The sequence below is a fragment of the Mus caroli genome, unplaced genomic scaffold (assembly GCF_978045245.1).
Source record: "Mus caroli unplaced genomic scaffold, Mus_caroli_1 scaffold_20, whole genome shotgun sequence".
Classification (NCBI taxonomy): domain Eukaryota; kingdom Metazoa; phylum Chordata; class Mammalia; order Rodentia; family Muridae; genus Mus; species Mus caroli.
The window spans coordinates 14,398,152-14,422,636 of record NW_028227275.1 but is presented as its reverse complement, the minus strand read 5'-3'; the positions used below and the strand labels follow the sequence as shown (position 1 = coordinate 14,422,636).

The 24,485-nt window shown below is 50.1% G+C and overlaps 1 protein-coding gene across 2 annotated transcripts in view; it reads left to right on the top strand.

The window, feature by feature from the left end:
* Positions 1–21,472, top strand: part of Cnnm2 (cyclin and CBS domain divalent metal cation transport mediator 2) — a 120,820-nt gene extending 99,348 nt beyond the window's left edge. Inside the window, exons 4-8 of one of the 2 annotated variants that reach the window (XM_021151392.2) lie at positions 1,652–1,821; positions 10,598–10,691; positions 13,755–13,820; positions 19,267–19,451; positions 20,041–21,472. In XM_021151392.2, coding sequence (XP_021007051.1) covers positions 1,652–1,821; positions 10,598–10,691; positions 13,755–13,820; positions 19,267–19,451; positions 20,041–20,250 — 725 coding nt within the window. In that variant the 3' untranslated portion in view covers positions 20,251–21,472. The remainder of the gene's footprint in view (positions 1–1,651; positions 1,822–10,597; positions 10,692–13,754; positions 13,821–19,266; positions 19,452–20,040) is intronic. The other variant, XM_021151393.2, reaches the window with a different exon arrangement.
* Positions 21,473–24,485: the final 3,013 nt, after the last annotated feature.

Genomic DNA, 24,485 nt, shown 5'->3' with positions numbered 1-24,485 from the left:
TCCAGCTAAGCCCCACGGCGAGCCGGCTGGTGGAGTAGGCTGACAGTGCAAGCCAGGCATCACCTCGTTTGATTGGACAGTTGAGTAATTCTCTCTTCAGCTTGCCTTGGAAGAACAGTTGGACAGCAGTGGTAATGCAGGCGCTAAGACTCACAACGAAGAAAAACAGGCGCACAGAATCAAACCCTTATCTTTTATGGTTTTGATGAAACTGAAAGATTACCGAGTTGGGCCTGGATTTCTGTGTGGCTTCTTCAAGTCAGATTGTTAACTTGGGCCCCATCAAGAGGCAAGAGTTCACATGGTTAAAGCTACCAGCCCAGCCAGTACTGACTGCTTCCAAGTGGTCAAGGCTGAAAGACCTAAGAGACTGACTGGTTAACCTTCTCACATCCCCAGGCAGCCCAGTAAGGTGCTCTGTTTGCCAGGGAAAGCATGGGTAAAGCCTGGAGACTCCCAGAGGCTTATAGAAGACATCTGTTTCCAGGACCAGTCAGTAAGCTTTCCCTAAGAGCAGTGTGTGTATACATGTGCCCTGAAGGTCATCAGTAACGTGTGCCAGGATGCCACCTACCGTCAGACACATGGGCATGCACACTGTTCTCACTTAGGACACTGGAATGTGCCCATGACCACCCCCCCAGGCCCCTGATATCAGAGTGTGTGTGTGTGTGCGCCAAGACCACACTTGTGGTTCTGTGTGTACACACACACACAGGGTTCACAGGCACACAAGCCTAGGCAAAGCGCTGGAAAGAAATACTCACCAAATTGCTCTGAATGGGTAGCCAAGAAGTCAGCTTACAGACGATTTTTATTTTCTTTATTTTTCTGTAGTTTCCAAATTCCCTGCAATGTACTGTCTTACTATGAAAAAGTCAGATATGTGAATCCAGAATTTGTAGCTTTTGTATATAGCATCTAACTTAAAAATACGTTTCAAATATCTTGCTGTTATTATCTTCCTATTCTGGTACCATTGTTGCTCTTTGTGGAAGAACCACACTTAAGTCAGTGTTACCATGGAGTTCACATCCACGGCAGCACCCTGAAGTCAGCAGCTTTGAGTTTTCTGTTGTTTTAGATGAAGAAACTGTCTTTGTCAGTGCCAACCACCATTTCCTCTTTCATTGGCAAGTCAGAGTGCATGCTGATGTGTGCACGGCCTTGCTTTTCTTCTGAGTCTCTCCCTCCATGGTCCCTGGAATTCCTCAGGAGAGTGGTGCGGGAGAGCAAGGTTGTTGGAGCCCGGGTCTATGCACCTATCCTAGCCACGTGCTTCTTGACCGTGTCCTTCTCCCATGGCTGGTGGTGGCAGTCAGACCGTTGTGGCTTGAGTTAAGGGTACCCTGGCCCTCAAGGAGGGGGTCTGCTGATCATCACCTCCATCAATCAGAAATATAGGGCATTCATATGGGGCAGAAACCAAGGGCAGGCTGAAAGGAAAGATTGAGAAGGGCCAGACATGACTATTCCGCTATTGTAATTTCTCCCAGGTAATCTGACCCCAGTGGCTCACCAAACGGAAGGCTGGTTCACCTGTGTTAAATCTTTCTGTCGCCAAGCATCCTTCTGACCTGAGCACCTCGATTGCTAGCACGGCCTTTGCCCTTCCTTGAAGTGTAATGTCAAGTTGTGTTTGTGTCTATAGAAGTAGAAGCGTTTAGCCCATCCCAGATGTCAGAGAAGATCCTCCTAAGGCTGCTAAAGCATCCCAATGTCATCCAGGAGCTGAAGTACGACGAGAAGAACAAGAAAGCCCCTGAGTGCTACCTCTACCAGCGGAACAAGCCCGTAGACTACTTCGTCCTCATTCTGCAGGTCAGGACTCGCTCCGTGCTGCTCGCCCGTGTTGGGCATCTATCTCTGCTCTGAGGAGGCCTGGCATAGGCGAGCAGCTTGCCTTCTTAACTTTGTGTGTGTGTGTGTGTGTGTGTGTGTATAAGGGGGCGGTGCTGGAACCCCACTTGCATAGCTGGGTGAGGGTTCTCATAGGAGCTGGTGCACTCATTTCATGTCTAATACCAAAAGGCATCACACTTTGCTGCTGTGCCAAGCCAAGTGACCAATGTCATTATTGGCTTTTGAGCATTTGGTAATGTGCCTGTTCCTGTCCAGATCTTGGTGGGCATTTGAAATCTTTATTCCGGGTTCCTTGGGTTCTCTTGATATCATCTTTTCTTTTGTCCATTCCTCATTAGGACTTGGTCTTTTACGGTGACCGAGACATATCTTGGGCCCTCTTCTGGTATCTTAGTGTCTATCCTAGTACCACTGTGAACAGAATCCATTTAGTGCCAATGTTTCCGCTCACTGACCAGACTGTTTGGCTAGAAACTGCCTTAATAATTACAGTCCCCTGAAGTATTGGTAACTAATAGTGACACAACCACAAATGTGCTAGGAAGGCCATTGTTCCCAGCCATCTTGGAGCACTTGTGATGCCACAGTTACATATAGCAGGCACTGCACTTGGCCACCTGGAGTTTGGGGGACTTTTGTACCACTTCTGTAGCAAGTCACGTTCTCAGGAAGTCTAGGCTCCTTTTAGTACAAGGATACTGACTGTGTGAGCCTCCTCCTGTTTCATGGTTGCTTCCTGGATATAGGCTGGGGGCACCACAAGAGCATCATCAGGACTCAGCAGACCCTACCTTTGTCTGAATACCTCCGCATGTTAGATACTGTGGCCTGTCTGCTGAGCTGAAGCCATGATTTTACAAGTATTAAGTGTGGCCGATGAACAGGCCCATGGGAGTATTTAAGTTGCAGACTTTGGCAAAACCCACATTCTTGCAAACTAGCCAATTATCCAAGGTACCAGAGAATAGCAGGACAAAATGCCATGCCACCCTCCATCAATCTGGTACAGCTGTCATCGTTTGCCAAGTACATTCCACCCCAAAATCCTGCCACCCAGGCACAGTCCATGCCAGGGTCTAGAGCATGCTCTCTGCATTTCAGGAACATGGGGGAAGCAGCAATGCCTACCTTCCCTGCTTTCCTGCATTCTGCAACTCCAAAAAACCCCCTTAAGTCACTGATTGGAAATCAGGATTACATGCAGAAGCACATCATTTTAATATTAGTATTTGCCACAGGCTCTTGTGTAGCCTAGGCTGGCCTCAAGCTTTTTTCTTTTCCACCTGTGTACGGTATGCACACTTTTGGCATGTATGTGGTTTACGTACACATACGTGTTTGTGTGCTCATGGAGGCCCAAGGTTCATTTGGGAACCATTTCCCATGGCTCTTCATCTCATTCATGGAAGCAGGGTCTCTCAGTCAAACCCAGGACTCACTGGTATGGCTAGTCTTGTTGGCCAGCTGGCTCTGTCCCTCCCCTCTGAGGCTAGAGTTAACAGGTGGTCCACCGCACCCAGCTGGCATTGTTGTGGGCATCTGGGTATCCAAAGTCTGTCTTCATGGTTGAGCATGTGTATGCAGCACACAAGCAGGTTACACGGTGCTGGTGTCAGACCCCGGGTTCTGGGCACACTTGGCAAGCACTCTGCCACTCAAGCTGCCTCCCTGTCCCTCATTAGAAGGTTTCAGTTTAAGTCCCTATCAAATAAAGCTCAGCTTATTCAAAGTAATGATCTAAGTGAGCCTGATTAAAAGACTATTTCATCATTTATATAACAAAATATAAACTAAAATATGAATAAAAATAAATCTTCAGGAGCTGGAGAGATGGCTCAGCAGTTAGGAGCACTGGCTGCTTTGTCAGAGGTCCTGAGTTCAATTCCCAGCAACCACATGGTGGCTCACAACTATCTGTAATGGGGTCCAATGCACTCTTCTAAGAGTGTGTCTGAAGACAGCTGTAGTGTACTCATATAAATAAAAAATAAATTAATTAAAAAAATAAATCTTCAAGTTTTTTAAGTAGACTTTTAGATAGAATATGCTAATGTATATTAATAAATGAGATAATAAAATCCTGATAAATCACAATGAAATCTGTATTGGCTCTATGTGTTTTTGAGAAACCTGTATCTACTCGTAGAGCTACAGCAGGGGAATAGCTGAGTGGTAACGTGCCTGCCTCACCTGTGTTCCTGCCAGAAACCAGGGGACAAGCTGAGCACATGGCAGCCATGTGTAATCCCAGCACTGGGGTGGGCACACAGGTAGGGTCCTGGGCTCCTTGGCCAAAGAACTAAGGCTAATCTGTGAGCCCCAGGCCAGTGAGAGACCTCACCTAAAAATAAGGAGGGACGTAGCTTAGAGAACGCCACCACCTAAGGTTGTCCTCCAGCAAGCACACAGCTGCATGCACAACTGCACATCCATCTTCGTGTGCCATGGTGAGCATGGAGAGGTCAGAGGTCAGCCTTGGGGGTCTGTTCTCTTCTAGTACGTTGGTTCCAGGACCCAACCATAGTCCTCGGGTGTTGTGGCAGGTGCTTCACCTGCTGTGCCCCCAAGGCACACAGTGTGATGGGAGTGTTTTTCCACCAGCATACCAGGAACAATTAGATGATAATTTTAAATTACATAACCAGTACGATAAAATGAAGAGTTAGAGATAGTCAAACACAGAATGCTCTTTGGGGAGGGGTCAGTTTTGCTTTTCTGAGGCAGGCAGCATATCTTGTATTGTCAGGCTGACCTCATACTTGGCTATGCAAGTAAAGACGACCTTGTTGAACTCCTGATCCTCCTCCTGCCTTTGGAATATAGACGTGAACTACCACAGCTTGTGCGTGATTCATAAAAAATGGGTGACTTAACTGTGTCCCAGTGTACCGCCTGTGAGAGCCTGCCTGTTTTTGTTTTTGTTTTTTAATTTGTATTCATTATCCCCCTCCTGGTCTGCCTTCTGACAGTTTCTCATCCCATTCCTTCTCTCCCCCTCTGCACCCCCCATCTCCAAGAGGATGTCCACCTCCAACCCCCTACTCCACCAGGTCTCCCCACTCCCTGGGGCTTCCAAGTCTCTCATGGGTTAGGTGTGTCTTCTCTCACTTATATGCACCGTAACTGTAACTGCTAGACACAGTTTTTCTTACCAAAAGGCAAGCTGGACCAGATCGCTGTCATTTCTATAGTGGATGTGTGTATGTGTGTGTGGGTCTTATCCGTCCTCCGGAAAGTAACATATCTAAATAGCCAAATAAGCCACTGCTCTCCCCAGCGCAGACTGTGAGCAGTCTCAAGCACAGTAAACAGAAAGCCTGGGCCCCACCTCTGCCAGGCGTTTAGTGGACAGGAACTTCCCCTGGCATTACTCTTGCTCATGTCACATACAGATTAAGTGCATGAGAATTGCCCAGGATCTTGTCGAATGCTCCCAGTTGGTGCAGAATTGAGCTTAGCCACTGGGATTTGAGTCTTGCCTCTTGGTACACCAGTATGGTTGTAGGCAACCAGATGGATATGTATAAATTAATATTTTTGCCCACCATTTTTTAAAATATCCATTTCTGAGGTGAGCTGGCAAAATCCTAGGCTCCCATGTGCAGCCACCAGATACAAAGCCATGACTATCTAGTCATGCCTTTGTAAGTGCCGCAGCCACACGGGGAGCAGACGGGCAGCTCTGAGTGGCCTGGGCAGGAGACACCCCACGTTGTGCTCTTGGCACCCACTTCCCTGGCTTCTTTCCCATTTTCCCTTTCCTTTCCCTCTTTTCATCTGTCACGAGATCGCAGACAGTCCAGGCTGGCCTCGAGCATTGCCTCCTACACGTTGGCTTTACAGGCATACGCCTGGCTTTATTCAGACCAGGCTTTGTATATGCCAGGCAAACACCCGACCAATGGAGCCACATCTGCAGCCGGCTCTCTCCTCTCTGAGAGCGAGCCCCAGTGGTGGTTTTGTGACTACAACGAGCACAGGAAGCACCCAGCCCAGGAGTGGACCGGCCACAGTAACCACAAGGTTATCTGCTGCACGGGTTATTGGGCCATACTGACTCAGATAATGTCATATCTGACTAGGATCCGAGGAAGCGGAGATTCTGTCACTGACTTCTTATGTAGGAAGCCATCCTTGTTCCAGAATTACATCTCCTTCCAGAGCCTCTTTAAGACTGTTATTAAGAATTATTTTTAGACAGGGCCTTGCTATATAGCCTGGCTTTGAACTTGTGATTTTCATATCTCTGCCTCCTGAGTTGGGATAATAGTGACATGCCAGCATATCCAGATAGGCCTCCTTCTCACCCTACCCATTTACAAACCACCCTAGCTCCTCTGAGAAAGGCTGAAGCCCCTCATGTCCTGTTCTGGTTTTTTAAAAAAAATTTATAGAGTAAGCTTTTATGAATATTTCGAATGTGATATCAGTAATGTAGAGCCTTTCCTATAAGGAAACGCTGTGTGGGGGCAGCCACTTGATTCTAAACCATTTCCCTGTAGGGTTGGCCCTAAGCTCAGCCCGGTGAGGTTATTTGAAACTACTGACACTTAAATAAACAGATGTTCCTGTTGTCCCCAGAACCTGCCTGTCAGAAAAGCTTCCCTCTGTGGAGGGGCGGGGGGGGGGAGGGGGGCGGCGCAGCAGCTTTAAACTCGAGCAAATGGAGAACTAGCCAGTGCTGGGACTGGGGGCGGCGGGGAGGGGTCTTTTTTCATTTTTAAATTTATTTTATTTTTCATTAGATATTTTCTTTATTTACATTTCAAATGTTACCCCCTTTCCTAGTTTCCCCTCCGAAAATCCCCTCTCCTCTCTCCCCGGGGAGGATCCTTTAATCTGAGGTTTTAGTGCTTTTTTTAGATTTTGTGTATGAGTGTTTTGCCTGCGTGTATTTTTGTGCACTGTGTGTGTGCCTGGTGCCCTTGAAGGCCAGAAGAGGGACTCAGATACCCTGGGACTGGAGTTATGGATGGTTGTAAGCTGCCTTGTAGGTGCTGGGAACTGAACCTGGGTCCTCTGCAAGATAAACAAGTGCTCCAAACTAGTGAACTGACTGGACTGCTCAGATCCATGCTGGGATTTTATTTCTCATGTGTTAGCTCATGTGTGTGTGTGTGCGCGCGCTTGTCTGTGGAGGATTTCACTGTGTGTGTGTTGTTTTTTTTTTTTAAAGATTTTATTTATTTATTTATTATATGTAAGTACACTGTCGCTGTCTTCAGACACTCCAGAAGAGGGAGTCAGATCTCATTACAGATGGTTGTGAGCCACCATGTGGTTGCTGGGATTTGAACTCCAGACCTTCGGAAGAGCAGTCGGGTGCTCTTACCCACTGAGCCATCTCTCCAGCCCGTGTGTGCTGTTTTAATCATGTTCACTCCCCCTCAGCCTCCTTCAGAGTCCTGCCTCCCTCCTGCTTCCTGCCTTACGTTTGAATCTGCTCTAACTTTGAAAGTGGCCACCGAGCCTGAGTGCTGCTGTTTCAACTCTGTCAGTGGTGGGAGGGAAGGGAGAGAGGGTGGAGCTTTCCATGGTCAGTTGCAGGGCATGTTTTGAGACTATATTTTCTACATCGGAGGGCCCGTTAAAAATATGTGGTCTTCTCTGCAGTGATGGCCACAGCAGATAATGAAATGAAAACCTGGTGGCTCTTATCTACTGCCAGTTCAGGGAACCCACCATGGCAGCCGCAGCCCAGCATCCGCAGGGCACTGATGGTTGAGACTCCTTGGCCTCCGAGAGGGGAGTGGGTAGCTGTCCCTACCCTGCCTGGTGTCTGCCCTGAAGGACTTAAGGGATGGCTGTCGTCTCGGGGTGGGTATGGAATCTATCTTTCCTTAGTCAGCAGACCAGGCCCCTGTGCCTTTGTGGGAGTCTTTGAGACCAAAAATCAGTTTCCAGATCTGCAGCCCTTGTTCACAAACAGCCAGAAAATGAGACTCCAAACCTCACATCCTCCTGAAATTACCTAAAGAGCTTCTTGCCCTCCTACCTCATAGGGATAAACCCAGAGTGCCTGGGCATGGTTGGTGGGAGCAGTCTTTAGGAGTCTGTGTTTCTGTGGTTACTGGGTGAGGCTCCCAGCACAGTACAGAGTCCTGTCAGGTTATCGGCCTGCCTCCTTCCTGAGAGGCCAGCCCCAGGCTTCTTTCCACAGTCTGGCTCTGAGTGCTGGGAATGGTTGATCACAAAGTAGGAGCTCACACCCACTTGCAGAGACCTGGAACACACAGGCTGTGTGGTCTGCGAAAGCAGTAGGACGCACTGGACACAGACGTCACCATGATGCTCTGGCTCTGCATAGTTCAGTAGAGAAGCGGGCAGCAGCCATCTCTAGAAGTGGTGTGCGTCGGTGCTGTGCACGCCAAGGCTCTTCAGGACGAGAATATCATGACACCTATACTACTGAGCACTTCCACCCTTTCCTTCTGTAAATGCTATCTTTGTGCCTGCTGCCACTTGCCTCTCTTTCCCTTCTTAAGGGCCCACCCCTCAAAGAGCCCTCCCTCCCATGTGCCAGGCACACTATTCTCTAGACTGTTTCTGTGCCAACTTTAAAGAGCGCCTCAGGTCCTGGGAGGCCTTCTCCTGGCTGCTCCTCCTGATGCCAGTCTTCCTCCTGTTTCACTTCTGTGTAGAGGTGCTCCTGCTGGCCCAGCAGCTCCCTGTCAGAGTCCTTGTGCTCCTGTCACATCCATGTGGTGGCTGTCATTGCCAACTGTGCCTGTGCCAGGGCACCCTCCCTCACCTGGTTTCTTTGGTGAGACTTTTCTGTCAGCCCCTTTCTGGTTCCTGGCTTTCTTCATCCTTTCAGTCACAGACGTCAGGCTGGTCTTTGTCTCTCATTTCTTTCTGTGACCCTTCCCGTCACCTCCGCATCTCCAGCCCCAGCTCAGGTTGGTGTGAACCTTCCTCCTTCTCCTCCGCCACTGGACCCTTTGTGGAAAACCTGGTCCTGGCTGGAAGTTGTCCTCATTTCTCAGCCTTCTGGTGTCCCCCAAGATGCCCATCGCTTAGTCATTCAAGCATACGCTCCTGTGGACTGGCTTCCTCCATCTCCCTCCCTTGCCCTCCCTGACAGCTTCCCTAATTGTGTCCCTTCCTCCCCAGGGCCTTCTCTCAGTACAGCCATGCTAGCCTGGTCTGTGCTCTCTTCCTGAACCCATGTCCTCTGCAAAAGCTGCCCTTGTCCCAGGAGCCCTGTGCCCTCTGTCCCCTGTCTGTGCAGACCTGGAAGCCTTTCTGCTGTCAACCTGGGTTAGACCTTCCTTCATACCAGTGGGTCAGCCAGATCCTGCCTATCCATAAACTTCTCCAGAAAGAGTGTCCTCGTGCCAGAACAGGAAGTAAATGGGTCTCTCGGAAACTCTTACAATCTTTGTTTCCTTGAGCGTGTCTGTGTGTGCACATGTAGGCACATGCCTGTGTCACATACCTGTGACAGCCAGTGGTATTTTCTATTATTGTCTGCCGCCATATCTTTTGAGTCATCAGTTGGCCAGTGAGGTCTGAAGAGCCACCTGTATCCATCCCTGCCAAGCACAAGGGTTTCAGATGTGGTGGGCACATGTCTCTCACATGGTGATGGAGACCCAAACTTGGGTCCTTGTGCTTGGTTGGCAGGCATTTATCAACTAAGCCTTCGTCTCGGCCTCCAGCTTTGAGAACAGTTTTTAGCTTGGATGTCACTCTGCAGCCCAGGTTGGCCTGGAACTTTGTTATGTTATGTTATGTCACCTCCCTAGGGTACACTCAAGTCTGGATTAGTGAAGACCCTTCTTTTGCACACCCGCTCTGCCTCTCTTTAGGCACGGGAAACAAGACCAGACTGGCCTTGGGCTGGTAGCAATCTTCCTACCTCTGCTTTGTGAGCGCTAGGCCTGCAGGCATGTGCTTCCATGCCTGGCCATACTGTCTGTTCTTCATGGCATGTTCGTGTGGTTGCCTCCCACACATTGGAATACAGCTCCTCTCGGCTTGCGGCTCCTCTGGGTAGGGTATGGCTGCATGGCTGCAATGCTCTAACTCTTGCTCCTTTGCAGGTTGCTTTAAGATTCTGGGTTTAGGTGCTGGGGTGCAGCTGAGTGGCAGAGCGCTTGCCTGGAGGACATGAGGGGCAGGGTTAGAGCTGCAGCACCACACAGTCGAAGATGGTTCATAGGGTCTGGCTAGGATCTCCTGTGCCTAAAGAGAGGCGGAGGGGGTGTGCAAAAGAAGGGTCTTCACTAATCCAGCACCCTAGGGAGGTGATGGGATAGTTCATGTTCATGGGGTGGCAGGTGCTGAGGGCTCCTCTTTCTAGACTTGGAAGGGGGATCACCTGTGTCTGCCTCCTAACCCGGGCATTAGTGAGTTTAAAGTGTGGTGTGGTGTTAGTCTGCAGGCCTGCCTTCTCTTCCCCACTTCCTCCTCTCTCTCCCGTCCTCCCTCCTGCCTCCACTTCCCTGAGAGCATCCTCAGCATTTGGCTTACCGCTGCTTTTCATTACCGAGGGCCCTTGAAGAGCTGGGGCTGTGGGGGAAAGATTAAGTGGGCCCACAGATACTGATCCTTTCATCGTTATTTCCAGAGGTCCAGCCTAAGGCAGTTTTCTAGTTTAGATGAATATGCCCGCCCCTTTATTTTCCAGAGCTTGTCTTTCTTGGGATCATTGGAGAGGAGTGTGGCCAAGCCCAGGAAGGACTAGCTTTCTGTGCCATTGAAGCTGAAGTCACTCCTTTTCTTCCCACAGGGGAAGGTGGAGGTGGAAGCTGGGAAAGAAGGCATGAAGTTTGAAGCCAGTGCTTTCTCCTACTATGGTGTGATGGCCCTCACAGCCTCTCCAGGTGAGTGGCCCCGGCATCTGAGCGCAGGGCTCTGTTTCAGGAAGATGCAGCCCTTCTCCCTCAGTCTCCCCTGAGCCCAGCATGAATCGGTTCTCATTGACACGCATCGTAGAGACGGAAGCTGTACCCATCCCGGGTATACGCCTTCATAGGTCTCCACACCCAGCGAACACAGCTGTGCACACTAGGAGAGGCAGACTATTAAGGTCTTAGTGATAGAGAGAGGAGAGAGTAAGCGTCCTCCTCTGAATCGCTGTCCCCCAGAGGTCCCCCCTCTCTTCTTGAACGTTGTATGGACACAGGATGTAGTGGTCTGACTCTGTCTTCCTCTGCCCGGGGTTGTGCTGCCATGGTCATCTGGGCTCTGCGTGGGTGTGCTTCCTTCCCATCCCTACTATGTGCTTGCAGTTCCCCCATCTGATCATTGAGCAATGCACTAAGGCCACCTGAGGCTATGGAAGAAGGGAGGACTGCTGCTGCTCAGCGCCCGCCCTCATTTTAAATCAGTCCAGAGCCCCGGCCTGTGGACTGTGTCCCCACACTCTCAGGAGTGTGTCTTTCCCATTCACCTCCCTGGGAGTACTCTCTCTCAAGAGACATACCAGAGGTGTGTTGCCATGGCGACTGTAAACCCAAGGGACGCTGACCCTTAGATTAACCATCCCCAGGCTGTTTCCTGTTAGAGGCACCTGCGGAAGCTGCGCATCTTCTGTGGGTGTGTGCGCTGGGGTCTCCTGAGTTGCCAGTTAGCTTCCAGAAGCCTTGTGTCTGGTACACCCCCGCCTGTCTTGGGAAGTGTCGCCTGGTCTCCATTCCAAGTCATTCTAAGTCTATCACACAGAGTAGCTCTTCTGGGGATTTTCCGTTACATCTTCCAGAGGCTGAGGAAGTTTGCTGCTACTGTTTGTCTAGAGAGCTGGCTGCTTGTGGTGCGCGGTTATGCCACCACGGGGGTTGAGCAAGTTCTCTGAGAGTCTGAGGGGCCTGCAGGGGTGTCAGCACCCAACTTTGCTATTGCTTGCCTGCCCTGGCCAGGAGCAGGTTAGGCAGGTAAACGGAGGTGCTGTGGTGCCACCTGGTGGTCAGAATACAAAAGGCCAGTCTGTCCAAGGAAACCTTTACAAAGGCCAAAGCTAACCACAGTCCATCTTAAAGGAAGGTTGTCAAACTGAAAAAAACGTAACAGCGATGGCAACCCTTCAGGCAAGTTTGTCTTTGTGGCATCTGTCTTCCCCTGCTGTGCCACGCAGCAGTGTGACGGGCATAAGGATGTAAACGTTAGAAAGCCAGTAAGCTGTCAAGATTCCTTGCTCTCTCATGCAGGCTTCGCTGTCCTAAGGGACATTGTCTCTGAGTGTGCACATGGGCCTGCGTGGTCCCTCCTAGAAGGTCTTTGTTGTGAACTTGAAAGTGATCTTCCTTCCCACTGCGTGGTGACACTGGAAGGGACTTGGTGACTGGGCATGGAAAAAGGCCTGAGTCACAGCCCAGGATGCAGGGTGTGTAACACTGAGGAAAAGCCCTTGGTGTCCCATAATATCCAGGAGGATACAATGAGGTGCTGTGTAGACAGTGTGCTGTGACTTTAAAATACAGGGGAAAGGCGGGTGAATGGCTACAAGTTCAGAGTCAGCGTAGTCTATACAAGCCCTTGTCTCAAAAGTGTGAAAACAGAACAACAGGAAGAGACATTATGTCACAGGAAGGTATTATCATTGTGACTGTTCTGGGACTGTGTGCCTCGAGTTAGCCCAGGTTAACAGACCCCTATTTTTAAGGCATCTCTGTAAACAGATGAGAGCAGCACTCTTTTGCTGATGACTGGTTATTTAGACCTGAACACTAGCCTAGCTCACAGTGAACAGTAGTGTAGGGAAAATCCACACAGAACAGGACAGCAAAAGGCTGGGAATGGTGGCCACACTAGTTCCAACCCTTGTGAAGGAGGTGGGAGGACCATGAGGCTAGCCTGAGCTAAGTAGTAAGTTTGAGGTTAACACTAGACCATAAGAGACCTTTCAAACCAACTGAAAAATAACAACAAAAGGCAGCAAAGAGCTGACTATTCACCAGGAGGCCCCCATCATTCACTTCAAAGGCTGACCTGGGTCTGGGGGTCTGTGTGTTCACTGAGATGTCCTATCAGTACAGGACATTAAGGCCTGCCTGTGTCTGCTCAAGAGAAAATTGCAGGTAAAGGTGCTTGCCACCAAGCCTGGTGACTTGAGAACGACTCCCACGTGTTGCCCTCTGTTCCCCACGTATGTGCTATGGCCGGTGCACATGTCCACATGTGAATGGAAAGTCAGCTGTCTACTGGGGAAACAGAGATGGAGGACTGCAGTGAGACTGAAGCCAGAGTGGCCTACAGAGCAAGTTCCAGGTCAGCCAGGGCTCTAGGTTGAGACCTTGTCCTGACATAAAGCAGTAAAATAAAGCCCACAGTCCTTGGGACATGTGGGAAGGCATGCCCTGTCCCTCCTGGCCTGCCCTTCGGGTCTTCCCTGTGGTGGGGCTAGTCTCCCATCAGAGTGAGCAGTGCTGAGCCTAACCTTTGTCTGCCATTCTCAGGCAGTCTGCACATGGCATTCTACACATTTGCCTCTGTTCTGAAATCTGCAATCATCTCAAGCAATTCAAAGTATCAAGCCAAAATTATGAAACCAATAATACCAGTGAGTTGGGTAATCAGGGGCTTGTGAGGCTGCATGGTGAGTGCCGCAGTGCAGTGTGGGCCTATTCTTAGAGCCCCTACCAGCTGAGGCTTGGCTAATTGTGACTCAGACATTGAGAACAGCCTGTTTTGGAGCTGTAGACCTCAATTGGGTGTTGGAGGTTTAAGAACTTTCCAGAAAAGAGCACAAGGACAAGATTCTTCCCAGTGGCATACTGTTCTGGGGAAGTCATTTGTGTCCCTTCCTTTTATATAACAGCACGTGGGCTTTGCTACTTGCGGGGTGGGATGCTCACGTTAGTGAGACAGCGTCCACTGTGGTCCCCTGGATGGGAAGATCTGTTTCTGCCTTTCGATGCGGTCTCACCCTGTTTTTCTCCATTTTCCAGTTCCTTTGTCCCTGTCTCGCACCTTTGTTGTCAGCAGGACAGAGGTGTTAGCTGCGGGCTCTCCAGGTAACTCTGCATGCTTCCTTTCTCCTAACCCAATCATTGATCCATTGCCTGCCTAGACCCTGGGGAAGCCTGGCCACCGGGCTGCACACTCTGTTTCCACAGCGCTGTTCCCAGCTTCCTGCCAGCCTAAAAACACCAAGGCTGCTGCCTAAGATGGAGCTGTCCAGAAAACATAAGCGACAGAGGGCTAGAAAGGAACTCTGGGCCAGGATCCATGGTGACCGGGCATAGGGAAAGTCTGTATGGTGGCTGCCTGTCCCACTTCTCATCCCACCTCACAGGTCTGGGCCTTGCAGCTCTGCCCCAGGTTTGCCCAGAGTCTTACCCGTCTTCAGCATGTTATAAGATGTGGAGTTTGCACCCGAGTCTAGACTGCTTTCCTTTCCCAAAATTTGGACAGAATCTTGGGAGCGCATGAACTTGTCCTGGCAAATGAGAAAAGCCCACACTTACCCTGGTTTGGGAGTACTTCTCCTTCCCACCCACAAGCCCCCAACACACACGCACGTGCACACACACACACACACACACACCACACACACACACACACACACACACACACCACACACACCACACACACACACACACACACACACACACACACACACACACACTGTGACTCTCTGCTCTCCTTAGGCAGATGACCCTGCTGCTCTGGGCTCTTACCTTTGTTTGGGCTCAGTGCTGTGCACATTCCTAACCAGCAGCTGATTACCCCCCAGCAGGAGAGCATGGCCAGGCCTAATAAGCCCACTACAAAGAAAAGTTTTAATCTTTCTTTAATTAAAATTGCTCAGCCTTAATTGAGCTTGTTGTGGTACACACCTGTATCCCAGCACGCAGGAGCGGAGGCAGGAGAGTTCACATAATAACATAGGAAGATCCTGTCTTGAAGAAGGGTAGCTTGTCAGACATCTGTGTGGGGTGATGCAGCTCTCCTGCATTGCCCTTTTCCCATACAGCTCGTAGGTTTTAATCTGACCGATGCAATTTACAGTCCAACTCTATCATGCTCTAGAGCACTGGTACTTGGAGGAGCCCATGCTTACGTTGGAAGAAAATTAATTAATGTTTCTATGAGTCTGCTGTCAGCCAGGTGTGGTGGCCACACCTCTAATCTCTGTGTTTAGGCTTAAATACGCAGATTGCCACATGTTCAAGACCAGCTTGGGCTACATAGAGTGAGTTTGCAGCCAGAATAGCTAGAGTAAAACCCTGCCTTCAGAACCCTACCATAGGGCTTCAGAGATGGTGCAGTTGCTGAATGCTAGCTGCAGGAGGATGACAACCCTGGGGCACCAGCTCCCAGAAGCCAACCTAGTAGCCTGGTTTTATCCCCCATACTAGGGAGGTGGAGACAGCAGGAACCCTGGGCTCACTGCCAGCCAGATGGGCTAAATCAGGGGGCCCCAGGTCCCAGGGGATGACATTGTCTAAACAAAGTGAGGAAAATCCAAGGTTGACCTCTGGCCTACACACACACACTTCAAGTTTGGCATGTCTAAGCATAAGATATTCATTCACAGAGCTATTTAACTCAAACCAATGAGCAGAACACACACATGCATTCACGTACACCCATGCATTTATATTTGCCTTCCATTCTTCACTCATGTTTGCTGATTGTTTACAAAGTTGCAGGGATATTGAAGTGGATTCGTCAAAGCCCAGTACGTCATCTGCATGCTACGTCTCCTTAGAATTGCAGCTCTCTTCACGATGCCTGCTCCATCTGGGCAGGAGTAGATAGGCCGGCCTGCCTTGAAGGTCCTGGCCCACGGGCCTGCGGCCATTGCAGTAACAATGATATCCTGCCCCTTCCAGAAGGTGCCTATGGTGCAAACGAGGCACCGTTCATTATTCTGCCTACCAGTTTGTAGTCAAAAGAAAGGATTCCTAGGTAGGATAGAAAAAATAAACTGAAGCAAAAAGCCAGAAAAGCAAAGTAAGCCAATACTGAGAGGGGTTGTTTGTCTGCTTGGTTGGTTTTGAGGTAAGGTCTTGGCCCTGGCTGTCCTGTGTAGACCAGCAGACCGTACCTCACAGGGATCCGCCTGCCTCTGCCTCCTGAGTGCTGGGACTAAAGGGGTGCACCCCCATGTCCAGCTCAAAAGGTTTTGATTTTGATTTTGTTTTTGTTTTGTCTGGTTTTTGAGTTGAGGTCTCTTGTAGCCCAGGCTGGCCTAACTTGAACTGACTGTATATCTGAAGATGACCTTGAACTCAGCATCTTCTGGTCTCTGCCTCCCAAGTGCCTGGATTCTGGTTGGGTGCCACCAAGCCCAGCAAAAATTGGCGTCTCATCTTTCTTACTGTCATAAAACCTTGACATACAAATTTGATAGCAAAGCATGAACCCAGCCGGGGGCGGAGCTTGCTCCGGCTTCTGCTCTGTGGGTCTGGGCTCTCTGGGCTCCCTGCAGGTGAGTCTTCAGGGCTGCTGAACAGTTTGTGGTTTGTGGTGCATTTGGACCAATTTGCAGCTAGAAATTTAGTCCTTTATCTCACGGATTTTGGATAAAGGATGGAAACTGATTGCCCCACTCGCTGAGACATCCAAAGTACACAAGTAGTAACTATCAGAACTCAGACGGCCGAGCTGCTGTTTTGTAAGTTGCATTAGGAATGGATAACGCGGTAGAGAAGGCTTCGTGAAATCCTTAGAATGAAAGCAACTGCGAGTTAAGTCAGACCCAGGGCTGTCCCTGTCAGGCCACAGCAGGGTCCAGTGTTTTCAGCAGGAGGCTGGGACCAAGAGGAAGTCCACCCTGGAGGCAAGCATGCCCTTTCTGAGCAGGGACGCTCCTGCCTGCTGCTTTTGGTCACACCTGGGATGGAACACTGTGTGTCCTTCACCATTCTGCTCAGGTCTTAAGACTAGTGAGAAGAGGCCAGATCCCTCTTTACATCAGAGTACTGTCTGGAGAGAAACTTTTAGCAGTTTCTTGAGAAAACACACAGCTCTCATTGAAGAGTAGCAAACAACCACAGAAAACTGGTGAAGTCTCTCTGGCCCGTGGCAGATTGTCCTGCACTGTCACAAAGGTCCTAGTCTCCCATCTTTCTACAATTATTTTACATTAAGTAGTTAAACTTTTATGACTACTTTTTTGTGAGTGAAAATTGAGTGTGAGTCTGTAGGGAACAGGTGTACAATGGTTTCCCAAGGTTTGCTGTTTCCTGTCGAGAAGGCTTAGCGAGTGTCGCTGGCCACGTGCCGTAAGCCCGCTCTTTCTTTACTTGGTGTTAAGATTTTAATCTTGTCCTTGAGATGCTGAGCAGTATTAACGCCGGGAGGTGTGCTCCCAGGCAGGCATGTCAGGCCCATGGCTCTGTAGAAGGAGTGTGGGCAATGGGTGGCTGTGACAACAGGCACAATAAGAGGTTCATCACATGCATGTGCACATGTGTGTGCATGCGTGCGCGCGTACGCAGCCCCAACAAACCAATCAGAAAGCAGTGTTCACTAACTGGGAGTCTAGAAGAATCCAGGCTCTGACCCCCGCCTGCCAAGGAGCAGTGACCCTGCCACCCAGGTGCCTTGCCTTTAATACCTTGAAACCACAGAAGTAAACACTGTTTTAAACACCTATGTGGACATCATTCAAGAGAGAGAAATAGATGGGTGGATCTCTGTGAGTTCCAGGTCAGCCTGGTCTACATAGTGAGGTCCAGGCCAGTCAGGGCTACACAGTGAGACCTTATTTCAACAACAACAAAAAGCATACATACATATTTCATAGAAAAGAGAGCTTTATATTGTCTACTCTTTCTACTAGCTTTTTCAAAATATCTTCATACAACTAAACACACCCCTCAATTTTTAATTTTACTTTCATAATATATGTTTAAAATAATGATCTGTTGGTTTGACTTTTATACTATATTTTAGTAAGGATCTCTTGTTCTTTACGTTGGAAGTTTTGATTGTAGACCTACAAAAAGCATAAAATCCTATCAGAAAAACATTAAATATATTAAACAAAATGACATGCAGAAACATATGACTTAGAGATAAAGGCCTGATCCAGGAGCGTGGTCTGGGAGAGGCTAACAGGAGAGAGCGGGGCATGTCAACATCCATCCAGCACTCACTGGGTGTGGTGCTGTGCCCAGCGCTGTATCTCCCGGGAGCTGGGTACCACTGTGCAGTTTACAGAAAGGACTCTGGAGCTGGGCAGAGTGGGGTCCCTGTTCAAAGTTCTGCTCTAAGAGTGCTGTTCTCTCAGGAGGTGGCTGGGACAGTAGGGGGCACTGTTGAGTCGGACGCTGACTTGTGGGAAGCCAGCATGTGAGCTGTGTGGCAGAACTGGTGGAAGAGGGGGATGTGGCCTGGGAGTCCTGAGAGGAGTTCCCCAGTGGACACGGCGGTGAGGGTGGGCTGAGGACTTTAGTACCACTATGAAGAGTGGAAAGCTTCAGGGGACCGCAGTACTTCAGGTTCTTCGGCTGGTTTCAAGTTGCTCAGTGGCACTGTGTAAACCAGTCACTTGAAGTAGGAGGTAGGCTGTGGCCACAGTGACAGACTTTGATAGTTGGAGGGCAGGACCTGCCACAGGCTGACTCTTTTCTGGGCATCTTTTAAGGGCTTCGGAAGATGGGAACATGGGTCCCCTCTACTCTTGTGGCATTCTGCAATTCAGAGCCCATCTACTGTGTGCAGATGGCTGAAACAGCAGGATGAAAAGGCCTCCTCAGGGAGGACATGGGATCTATTTATTACTTGGTTGGCTGGTTAGTTTAGTTTTTTGAGACAGGGTTTCTCTGTGTGGCCCTGGGTGTCCTGGAACTCCCTCTATAGACCAGGCTAACCTCGAACTCAGAAATCCACACACCTCTGCCCCTTCAGTGCTGGGATCACAGGGGTGTGCCACCACACCCAGTGGTATTTTACCTTTAACATAATTCATTGTTAAAGCTGCAAGGAACGGGAGCTGGAGAGATGGTTTGGTGGTACGGAGAAAGCACTGCGTTGCTTTTCCAGAGGGATCCAGGTTCAGAATGCTTGCTCCAAGGAGATCACTGCAGAAACCCGTATCACCAAGACACCGAGCAGGCCTCTCAAGGGTTTCCTGTCACCTAGCGTGATGGAATACCTGAGCTGGCTGATGGCTAAGAGGCAAAGGAGACAGAGGGTCTTTGATAATTTTGTTTGGCTCCTGGACAGATAATGGAGAGCCTTTTATGGTCCTTGTTAGTATCGGGTAGCGTCCGTGACCCAGGCCTTATCCTCAGCCCTATCTGTGTACCTCGTGATGCTCCCCTGAAAGGCGGGTTCCCAGCTACTGAGCTTTGGCCTTTATACCCTGCTCTGTCGCAGCTGAGCTGTGTGTATCTGTGGGAGAGATGTGTGGGCGCTTGTGGGATTGCTTTTCATTTGAAGCGAGCGTTCTCCAGCGGCTCTACCTACAGTGCTTTAAAGGCTGTTTTCTCTCCCTTTTTCTAGGTGAAAATAAGTCACCTCCTCGCCCCTGTGGCCTGAATCACTCAGATTCTCTCAGTCGGAGTGACCGGATTGACGCCATGACGCCAACCTTGGGGAGCAGCAACAACCAGCTCAGTTCTTCTTTCCTTCAAGTCTACATCCCTGACTACTCAGTACGAGCCCTCTCTGACCTACAGTTCGTCAAGGTGAGTGGGGAGGGCTACACGGCTAGATCTGGCAGGTACAGCCACTTCCCTGACAGCTTCCCCTTGGCTGTCAAAACGTCCCACCTCCCTCTCTGGGCTCAGCACAGGTTGAGAAACACATGGACCTCCGTTCCATCCCATGAGCAGCCAAAGCAAACGTGGCCATGGCAGGGAACCGGAACAGGATGAGGGAAAGCCATTCTCAGTTCTCTGGAGCCTGTGGCTGGTGACTCTCTGCTTGGCCTGAAAAGCCCTGGGATTGCCTCTGCCCTGGACACAGGGCCTTTCCTTAGCCTGAATTAGCCATCTTTCGGAGACCCAAGCAGCTTTCAATGAAGCTGATAACCATTTTTCTTGTCTCTGAATGTAAGAGGCCAGATGTAGAAATGGTTCTAGTGGTGAGAGCTGGCTGGATCTTGGCAGTCAGTATGAACCTTTCAGAGTGGCTGTTTCTACTCAAGGATGATTCCTCCTAGAGCAAAAGAGCTGGGCCTCCTGGGGTATTCAGGGTGTGATACGGTGTTAGGAGACAAGAGAACGTAAAAATAAGTTCTCTTGGTTTGTTTTCTGTGTCCTCTTCTGGCCCCAGATCTCCAGACAGCAATACCAAAATGCCTTGATGGCGTCTCGGATGGACAAAACGCCTCAGTCTTCAGACAGTGAAAATACTAAAATTGAATTGACTCTTACGGAGCTGCATGACGGCTTGCCAGACGAGACGGCCAACTTGCTCAATGAACAGAACTGTGTGTCACACAACAAGGCCAACCACAGCCTGCACAGTGAAGGCGCCATCTAGGGCCCCTCGGGCCCCCTTGTCCGGCCCTCCTGGACTTGGTCTGACCATGACTTCCGCTAGTTGAGCTTGTCTGCCATGCTGCGTCCTACAGCCTTGAGACCAAAGACTTTGCCCCTTTCCCTGGAAGCCGCGGAGGACGGCTGGGGGAGGGATGGAAACTGGACACGTGACATCCACAGCTGGGGCATGGCTTTCAAGAATTCGGAGACAAACTTCTTCCGCCCAAATAGAATCATGTTTATTTTTTCAGAACCTTTTATCGTTTCTTTCATCCCTCAATTTGCATGAAATTTAAAAATTGTTGCATTATTTTTTTTCCCAAGAGATCATGTTTTTGTTTCTAAGTGTCTTTTGCAGAGTTTGAAGTTGGTCTTTCCAAGCTAACTCTGCTGTAGCCCCACCGTGTGACCCCGACAGGATGGACTTGCCCCTTTAGCGGCCTTCCCTGGCCGTCCCCAGGAGGGATACCTTTCCTCTGTGCCCGGTGGGTGTCGCTGTCGAACTTGATGGATGAATGAAGAAAAATCATGTCACTGCAGAACGTGCCAAGTCTGTCGTCACTGTGGGTGTCGGCGGAAGCTGCAGGTGCCCTCTCTGCACGTAGTGTCCTTTTGAAAATATGATGTCTAACCCCATCCCTTTCCCTCAGGAAGGGTTAATTTAACATTTGCTTGGGGATGTGATCTTGCTCCCACCCTAAGGAATTTTTATCACCAAAATGAATGTTAATGAATTTTAAACCCATGGTTTATCATTGGCAGGAGGCAATGACTTCATCCCCCATTCCTGTAACCTCTGGTGGTCTGGGACATCAGCTAGCCCCCACCCCAACCCCTCCCACCCCTCACTCTTGCTAACCCAAGCTGCTGCTACAGGTGCCAAGTGGAAACCTTCCATGGGGCTTCTGAATGAACATGTGGTGGTGGCGGCTACAGGATGCCTCTTTCCTGCTGGGATTTGTGTATTATCTGAGTGGGGCGGGCAGGGTGGGAGGTGGACAGTGTACTTAGGCATTTCTAGACCCTGTTTCTAATGAAATGCCCTTCCTTCCATAGAGCCAAGTGCCCCCCCCCATGTTGTCCCTGGGCTGTGGAGTTCAGCAGTGGCCCTGTTCAAAGGTGGCCCTGCTTCGGATGTGGCCATTGCCAGAGAGCCACCCATACAGCCAGAGTCACTTTGACCCCAAATCGATTCAGAAACCAAATGTGTGTTGTGGCCATTTCATGTGTGTCTCTGTCTTACTTCAATACCAAATTTACCATGGATTATGAAATTCACGTCGGCAGGTACTGCTTGCGTGGCTTCCTTTAAAAGGTTCCTTCCTTGCATTTGCTGGCAGTGCTCATACACTCAAATGAACTCCTGGCCAGCGTTCAGTGGGCTTCTCATTACCCAGGTCACTGCTGGAGAAGAGAGCCTTCGTGGGCCTGGGCTTCCTGCACAGGGAACCCTCAGGCTCAGCGCCAGCCCCCTCCTTCAGGTAGGAGGTCTGCTAACTCCAGGATGGACTCTGGGAGGGTGACATGTTGGGTTGATCCTTTGTTGAATAGCTGATGACTCTGAAAACTCTGTGTGTGTGTGTGTGTGTGTGTGTGTGTGTGTGCGTGCGCGCGCGCGCGCGCGCGCGTGTGTGTGCACGCGAGCACGGGAGTGCTAGGACTGGAACCCATGGCCATGTGCATCCTTGGCAGGTGCTCTATCACTGCCACACCCGCAGACCTTGGCTCGGGCGTCTGGTGCCATGCCCACTGACAGTGGGCAGTGGTCCTGAGTGGCCCTTAGTGGAGGGTTGTTGAGAGTAGCCTTTAAAGGAGCTGAGTGACCTGCTACTGGTGCCTAGCCTGCCACTTTGGGATGAAGTTCCCATCATGGGGAACCCCACACAGTGAGTACCCCCTCAAACACATCCAGGTGAAAATATCATTTTAATAAGGAGCATATTATGTTCAGATGTAAGCTCTCTGAGTGTGGCCAGGGCCAGAGTCCCTCCAACAAGCTTCTAGCTGGCCCCTTCCCTGAGGCCTGGGGAGCCAGGAGCCCAGCCAAGGCTCTCTAGTGCTAAGTGTTCCACTCCGCTGCCTCTCAGGCATGGTACACCTCTGCCTGAGACAACCTTGCTCCAGGAAGGAGCCTCTGGAAGAGAAGCACCTTGGGCCTCTCTCAGAGTTTTACTGTTCCTGGATCTTAGAGATGAAGGACTTGAGGGAGCTAGCTGGGAGAGCATCAGTCACCACCCGCTGTGGCAGCTAACTGTAGAGTTCTCTTACAAAGAAGCTGAGAAGTGGGGTTCTCAGAGATCGAGACTGTGGCCTGCCAGCTTCGTGTTCATTTTCCATTAATGAACTAATTACCTTTGACTAGTTACTTCTATAGTAACCAGGAATTCCGAATAGTTCCTCCATCGGCCGTAGTTTGAGCTGCTCTGGGGAGAAGTTTCAATCTTCAAACAGGGCTTGCGTCCTGAACAGTGTCCAAGTCTCCCACTCCCAAGCCGACTCCTGAGACAACTGGCTCTTTGCCCCTCTGAGTGGATCTTGGCTAGGAATGGCACATACCATCTCTGGCCTCACCCCATGGGTTTCCCAGCCAAGAGAGCCTGGCAAGTAGTAGAGTGGCCATGGTCAGGCTCCTTCCGTATAGCTCTGGCCTGGAAGCCCTCCTGTAATGCTGCATGTGCAAACGTGGAGGGGAGGGGTCAGGCCAGACAGACTCAGGCCTCGGAAGTTCTGGGTGCTATGGGCCTGCCCCTATGCCTCTGCTGCCAGCCAGAGGACAGGACAGCATCTAGAACTGGATGCCTGTGTGCAGACACTGTCACTGTTGGGGCACTGTCACTGTTACTGGGGGTCCTTCATTTACTGCCCTTTGTCTATAAGGCAAGTCCAAACTCTAGTAAAGTCTTAGGAGAAGAGAATCCTGATATTTCCACTTGAGTATTGGGGTGCTAGTCAGCTAGCTTAAATTTTGGTTCCCAATTTGAAGGTGCCTCCTGTTTCATACTCTCTGTGGGCATAGTTGACCTCACGTGAAGGGAGCTGAGCCACAAACCACTTTCTCGTGTTATTCCAAGAAACGCGTGCAGGTGTTCAGTGCAGAACTTCACACTGATACGGAACACTAACTGTGAAAAGTCACCTCGCCATCCCCAGCTCTGTACAGCTAAAGGACCAGCTTTTCCAAATCTAGGAAAACATGGCAGGTCCAAACGCATTAGAAAATGGGAGCGACAGGATTTTGAGTTACACAGGGACCATGATCTTCAGCCCGCAAGTTATTTGGGTTAAGGAGCAAAACCAAGTAGGTGCTCGGTGACTCAGCCTGTGTCCTGGCTAGTGAAAACATACACAAGCACCTCTGGCCTTCTCTGAAGGCTGCCAGGGATCTGCCACAGTTACTGTGCCTCAGCCCAGGGGATGCAGTCTCCCAGGACAAACCCAAGCAGGCTAACCCTCTGGACTGGTGCAATGTACACACCTTGTCCCCTGGAGCAAGCTGAGAGGGTTGGCTGCTTCAGCCACACCACGTAGTCTAACCCGCTGTGGCTTGGCATGACTCCTCCCTCTGCTTTTCTTGTGCAGGGCTGACGGTTGTTTAGCTACTTAGCTACCAGTGTGCCCTTTATTGAGGGACCAGGCTCTTTCTTGGGCTATGTTTGCTTCCATTCTGGGCCATAGGCTTGTGGTGCTTCTGTCCAACAAGGACAACTGGGTAAGTTGTAGGCTAGCCCAGAATTAGGAATTTTGAGCTGAATATGGAAGTGATTGTGGGGGTATTTGGAAGTTTTTCCCATACAAATTTATCGATGAGGCACCTACTCAGTGGACTTGGATACTCAGGGCCATTTACTTGTGTTTTAGGAGCTGATGGAACGGTGAGCTTGTTGAGGTTCATTTGCTTCTAGTTGAAGGATGAGCAGTGCTCCGAGGCTGAGCTGCTGTTACGAGTCCTGGGCCTGGAATGGGCGAGCCTTCCTCTGGCACCTCTGCACCCTCCTCCTGGAATCAATGCTCATTTCCTGGTTTTCCTTCTGGAGAGTCCCCAGTGGTCCGGCACCCCCATGGCCACCTCAGTCAGGCAGAGGGAGCAATCCAGACATAGCAGCTAAAGCGAGCATCTGGGGACCTTGGCTTCTTAGTTCCCTGTGGCTGACATAGCTCATGTAACCTTTTTATACCAGAGCCATGGGAGACATCTCAAGTGCAGTTGCTTTAAATGCTTTTTGATGGAGAATGTCA